At 29.0% G+C, this 6,740-nt stretch overlaps 1 protein-coding gene across 2 annotated transcripts in view; it reads left to right on the top strand.

Annotated features, from left to right (window-relative positions):
* Positions 1-5,665, top strand: part of LOC100200359 (neogenin) — a 70,190-nt gene extending 64,525 nt beyond the window's left edge. For both annotated transcript variants that reach the window (XM_065805006.1, XM_065805007.1), the window contains exons 22-29: positions 1,155-1,365; positions 1,701-1,871; positions 2,256-2,569; positions 2,858-2,994; positions 3,081-3,213; positions 3,528-4,420; positions 4,700-4,786; positions 4,971-5,665. In XM_065805006.1, coding sequence (XP_065661078.1) covers positions 1,155-1,365; positions 1,701-1,871; positions 2,256-2,569; positions 2,858-2,994; positions 3,081-3,213; positions 3,528-4,420; positions 4,700-4,786; positions 4,971-5,054 — 2,030 coding nt within the window. In that variant the 3' untranslated portion in view covers positions 5,055-5,665. The remainder of the gene's footprint in view (positions 1-1,154; positions 1,366-1,700; positions 1,872-2,255; positions 2,570-2,857; positions 2,995-3,080; positions 3,214-3,527; positions 4,421-4,699; positions 4,787-4,970) is intronic.
* Positions 5,666-6,740: the final 1,075 nt, after the last annotated feature.

The raw sequence follows: 6,740 nt of genomic DNA, 5'->3' as shown, positions 1-6,740 counted from the left end.
CTAAATTTTCCTTACATGTCTCAACTCTATTCTTGCAATTTTGATCTGTTAACTCGTGGGGTATCCAACGTGATGTTAGTTTTCTTTTTTTAAGTGCGTTGTAAATGATTTCGTTGATTGTAAAGTTTAAAATGATATATAAATATTTAATTATTTCCTGTCTCATTGTATCTTTACAGATGAAGTTCTACGAACTTTCCTAACGACCTAAGTATGTTGTAATAAAAAAATTCACATTCTTGAAGGTACTGTTTTCAGCTCAGATCTGATGCAGATGGGTTTGCATTTCGAGTGGAAAAATAGAAATCATTGATATAAATTAAGTCAACAATTCTGAATCAGTTAATAAGAGTCTATAAGTACGTCAATTAGATAATTTTCCCAAAGATTCAAAAGCATTTTGAATAAATCATTTTTATTGATTGGTTTTTTCAGATTAAAATCACAAAGATGTTCTTTGGGATTTTAATCTGGGTCAGTCTAAAACTCAAATTTTTTTAAGAAAAATTGTTCACTGAATTTTCGTAGAGCTTTAGATTATTAGATCTTGCTGGAAAATCTAACATTTTGTCCTACCCATGTGGCAACATAAAATTTATCCATAACAACATATCATTCTTAACTATATCTAAATATACACTCTCATCCATTACTTTTTTGATGTGTTGAAGTGAACAGAATCATGAATGAAAGCCAAAGTTATGGTTTGACGATTTGTGAATGGTTATTGCACCACCATAATGTGTAGTTCATCTCAGTTCAGATTGTGACCATTAGTGACTATTTTTGATAATTTTTTTTCAGTGCTTCAAAAATATCAGATCCTCTTGTTGAGGTTTGAATCTTACAATGATCAAGAAGATTTTGGATAATATCAAAGTTTTCTTTGACATCAAAACTTACCAACATCAAAAGAACCAACATTAGAAAACAGCAAAATATGTTTTGTTCATAATAAAAATGCTGCAACATAATTTACTATTTATCTATGATTTAAATCAATTAAAAGTTCGGAACTCCGAGTGCTTATTATGAATCTTAACTTTTAAAGCTCCATGAGCTAAAAACTCATGGAGCTTTAAAAGTTGGTTTTGTTTTTAATAAATGATAGCCCAGATGACAATCTGAAGCTAAATAATGTTTTTCATTTTTAGATTCAGGTGGATGGTGGTGGTGGTGGTGGATTATTCTTGCTATAATTTTGTTTATTTTGCTATTGTTGTTGTTACTACTTATTTGTTGCTGTTGTTGTTGTGGAAAATACACAGAGTGGTGTTGGGGTTGTTGTCCTTGTTGTAAGAAATGTTGGTTTTGTTGCTGTTTACCTTTGCGCTCAACATGTTGTTTTTGCTGCAAGTCTGATAAGTAAGTTGTGATATTTTTTTTATTTTTTGTTTAAATAGAATCTTCCTTTCAACATTTGATTCGCTTGAAATGATCAACATGCTCCAGCAAGCAATTTTTGTTGTTTTTTATATTATTTTTTAGTTTACTTTTGTTTATTTTTGTGATTTAGAATATTTGTTACATTTTTATTTTTCAATTTTTACATTACATTATATTTATTATATTCATTACAATTTTACATAAGGTATAAAACATAAATAAAGTTTTTTTTGTTTTTATTTTAATCTGTTTGATTCAGATTTTTGTTTAATAATTTTATTTGTGTTTTCAATATTTAAAGAATTGTTATTTAGAAAAAAACTATATATCGCAACTCCTGTTTTGACACAAACCACAAACGAAAAAATTAATGGTCATATTGTAAATGAGTCTAAAGATGTAAATGTTGAACTGACTCCATTGACTTCTGCTGTTGATGGCGAAATATACGGAGGTGATACAGGTTTTGGAACTAACAAGTCGCGGTATTAAAATGATTATTAATTTTCTTTTTTCATTTTTTTTTTCAGCTATTGCGTATTTACATTTATTATTGTTATAAATATATATTTACGCATATTATAATTATCATATCTATAATCATCACATTTTTTCTTGCCTATTATTATTTTTTATAATTAAACATAAAAATAACTTTACCAATGAAAATCCAATGAAGCTGTTAAACTTATTTATTCAAGCTTTTAATGTTATGGACATAATTTGACTGTTACGTACTGATTGTAATTTTTATCAAAAATTTTATTGTTATTATCACTTACAACAGTGTTAATTGATGTTTGAATGAAAAAAAATATATATTAATAGTAAAATTTTCTTTTTGTTACTATTTTCTTATATGTTTTTAGTATGGCAAGCTCATCACTAAATTCTAGCAGAATTTCCTTAGGTAATGTCAAAGTTCCAGTCCCAAGTGATGCTTCATTTGTATCATACAAAACCTCTTTACAGGACTATTGTCAAAATACTGGTTGGATACTTCCTGTCTATACAACTAATTTGGGTAACACGGGATGGACTTCTAAAGTGAGTTTTGGGAAAATTCATACCTATGAAAGTGCTGAATGTGGAACTTCAAAACAAGATGCTGAACAACGCGCAGCACATGCAGGTTTAATCGGCCTTGGTGTGTTAGATTTCCGAAGTAAATATAGCGATGATAGTAAGCAATAAATCTATATTTTTTACTATGTATAAGATATATTTTTTAATTTTAACATTGCTCTTTCTTGATAATATCTAAAAAGTGCCATCATTCTGCACTTTTGGATTCTGCAAAATACCATCATTGATTGCCTTTTTTTTATTTGTCTATGGCAAAAAAAATCTATTGTTAAGCAGTACAACTAACTGAATAATTTTTTTAACATAAATGTGTAATTTTTATACTGTTTTTTGAGTGTTTTTATTATGGTTTAGTTTCATTTTATTTCAATATGTTTGAATTTAGCCTGCATTGCTGTTCCTGGACAAGGGGATGGCTCATTTATTTCCTATAAATGCAGTTTACATGATTTTTGTCAACAGTGCAGTATTCAACCACCAAAATTTGTTACTTCAATATATGAAAATGGCTATTCATCATCTGTAAGTTTATCTTGTTTATCAATTTATTTTTGTTTTCATTCTAGTTAATTGTTTTAAAAATGTTAACATGTGAGTAATATATTTAGGTCAAAGTTGGCCAACAAACATTTAATACTGTAGGGCGCTCATCTACTAGTCAGGAAGCTGAGCAAAAAGTAGCATTTGTTGCTTTACAAGGATTATGTATGGTGGATTCCCAAGCAGTTTATGATCCACAAGGTTTTTTTTTACTTTTGCTAGACATTCTTAGTAGTAAAAAGGTTTTATTATAAACTTTACTATTAGCATTTATTGTTTTAAGTTAACAATAGATTTAAAATTATCAATAAATTGATAATTGTTAACAAATTTTAACCGTTTTTTTTTTCAATTGTCAAGTATTTACTATTAAATAATTAATAAACACTTGTAAATTTAAACTTGCAAATTAATATTTATATTGTAATTTTGAGATTTTTTATTGCATAAGTTTTTTGATTTTAATTAATTTTTAATGTGCAAGGTAACTTTAAATATGTAACTATCATTTTTAGTATGCTACACAGTTCCTGGTCCCGGAGACATCTCTTTTATTTCATTTAAGAGTAACCTGCATGATTTTTGTCAAAGATTTGTTCTTCCCCCACCTCAGTATATCACAAACCAGGGCCAGCAAGGCTTTTCTGCAAAACTAAAATTTGGTGGTTTGTTTTTTCAAAGTAATGATTTCTTTCAAACTCGACTTGAGGCAGAGCAGCATGCAGCGTTTGAAGCACTTCAAGGGCTAGGTTTATTAGAATCAACTGTGACCTTCGATTCTGCATGGGAATCTTCTACTATACTTCGAGGTAACAACATGAAACATGGTAGTGGAATTATTACATTAGGTAATGTTGGAGGTAGCTTACCCAGGTCGTACTCACATCAAAGTAGCAAGCATTCTAGATCTGGATCTATTTCCACGTCTCGGCAGGGCTCAGCATCCGATTTAAAAACATCACTAAACATTCCAACAGATTTTGTGGGGGCAGAAATAACTCGATTACCTCCAGCACCTAATATTCAATCCAACCAGAACGTTTCTTTTTCTATGGGTCCAAGGACATACAGCTCAGGAAGTGGTTTTGATCGAACAACATTAAACGATAGAGTAGGTTCTTACAGTGCTCTTGGTCGCATTCCTAGCAACAATAATATACTAAATTATAATACATCTATTAGCGGTGGTTTCCCAAAAGGCTTGTCAGCCTCACAAACGCATATCTCACATTCTACTCCATATAAAGAATACAATGGAGGCGATGCTTTACTTCGATTTGATACAGATTTTAAGGATTCTTCTAAAGTCAACTATATTTCACAACAACACACTAAAAAAGAGGTTTATCGTACTGGAAGTGCTTATTCTTCCTCCTCTACGACTGTGGAAAGTAGTTCAACATCCCAGGTATTTTATAACTTTTAAGTTTGCTTTTTCATTTTATTTTTTTTTTAATAAAATTTATTGTCTAGAACGTTTAAGTTATTCAAATGCTAGTTTGTTTATTAAATTAACTTCCCCAAGGCTCTAGAGGGAGCCACTATAATCGAAAAAGTTACTCTTTTTTTTTCCCAAAAAAAAACTTTCTTACGAACCTAAACTACAAGATGTAAACCTTTTTAAACAAGACTGCTATGGGGGGAAACAGATTGATCAAAAGTTAATTAAATCTTTTAAATTTTACAGTTTAGTGGACCAAGAAACTACCCTGGAAGTGTGCGCGATGTTACCTACATTGAAACACCACGCACAGTGCGTACGGCTAGTCACCCGGTAAATTTGAATTAGATTTGTTATCTAAGTTACGTATGTAGATAATTCAAATTGTTACTACGTTTATAGTTTAGTAATTTGCATAATTACAAGTTAAATTAATTAATAATATAATAATTATTTATTATAATTATTTTTTGAATTAATATATTTTGTTTAAATACTGATTGTAAAACTCTTTCAGGCATTGGGAGATCTTGAAAGTGAAATGGCAGGTTTAGAAGGTCTTATCAAAGACTTAAATGGGATTGCCTCAAAACCCTTATAGTCTAATGCTTGAATACGTACTTTAAGGTTACGTCAAAATCTAAATTACGAAACTACTCAATACGACAAAGACTTTTAATCTTATGAAATTATTTTTGGGTTTTATATATTATTATTGTGTCTGCGCGCATGTGCGTTTGCGTGTGTTTGTAATAGCGTGCGTGTTTATTTGCGTGTCGAGTAAGCATTGTTAAATTTAATTTTTATTAGTGAATTTTTTTATTTTTTTAAATCGAATTTTTTTATTTATTTTTGTAAGTGGTCTGAAATCCATATTTTATATAAAATTTCATTGCATTATTTAATTTTGTTATTACTAGACTATATTTCTAATTATTTATTAAAAGACTTACATTTTTAAATTGTTTTTGAGAAAAGTGTTTTCCATACAAAGCTTTGCATGTTTTTTTTATATTATGTAAAGTCGTCGCAAATACCGTTATTTTTTTCAAACTTTAGTTTGATTTTTTCCGATATATAATTAAGTTTTTTTTGCAATCTTTTAGTGTTGAAGATTTTAGGAAATAAATTGACCAGCACATTATTTAAATATTTATACAAAAGTAAATAGTAGTTTTAATTTTTTTTAATTGAAATATTCTGATAAACATTCATCTGTTTTTAATTGTGAAGCCCATTAGTATTTTATTAAGTGTGATTGTATTTTTATGTCCGTTTCTGTTTTATAAGTTTATTGTCACGCTTATTACAGCTTTAATGGTTTCCGGTTTATTTAGCCCGCTGAGTTATCTGTGTATATCTCAGTTATCGATGCCTATAGAGCTCTTCTCTCTGGATATTTTTAGCCAATAAACCTATCATTAAAAGTTTAATTAAATTGAAACATCTGGTATAGTATGTAAACTTATCCTCTTTCTTATAATAAATTACAATATTTCTAGGGGTTATATATACCCTCCTAGATTACTTGAATAACGAGGGTATATATAACCCCTAGAAATATTGTAATTTATTATAAGAAAAAGGATAAGTTTACATACTATACCAGATGTTTCAACTTAATTAAATTTTATAAAAGCTTATCTAAGATGTTAACTTCTAAAAATTATTATTCTATCATTCTATTTGAGTTCACGTCAAATGTATTAATATAGCCACACAGCTCATTAAACAAGATTAAACCAAAAATAGGCTTGGTTCAATGAAAAAGCATTTGGCAGAAAATGATTTAAACTATCTGCAATTCAACTTGTGATCAAAGGTTGTGTCTCAGTAGCAACAAAATCGCTGGTGGTTGAGCTATGATTTTTTTATTGGCGTTCAGGATCATTCCAGAACAACATATGTAAAAGTAGGACTTAGAAAAGGAGAGATAATGATAATAACGAAATAATTGGTTTCAAATAGTTATTTATAAGAATCAAACTCGATCAAGATCCCCTGGAATCCTCTAAGATCATTGAGTTTTTAGCATAATTTAATTTCACAGATTTTCCATGTAGAAATGAATTTCTTCCCGGATTCTATTAATTTATACTCGGTTTCCATTGGAACTTGATTCTCCAGATTCATTTTATTCGTCAATACGTAAAACACTCAACTCATTCGAGTTGAGTGTTTTACGTAGTTTGAATTTAGCCATGAAGAATTATCTTTTAAATAATTGATGTATGAACTTAAAAAGTCCTTTGACTTCTCAGTATTTAAATGTTTATATTCTTTGTAT

This window comes from Hydra vulgaris, chromosome 09, assembly GCF_038396675.1.
Source record: "Hydra vulgaris chromosome 09, alternate assembly HydraT2T_AEP".
Taxonomy (NCBI): domain Eukaryota; kingdom Metazoa; phylum Cnidaria; class Hydrozoa; order Anthoathecata; family Hydridae; genus Hydra; species Hydra vulgaris.
Note: the sequence above shows the minus strand (reverse complement) of the source record. Positions and strands in the feature narration are given on the sequence as shown.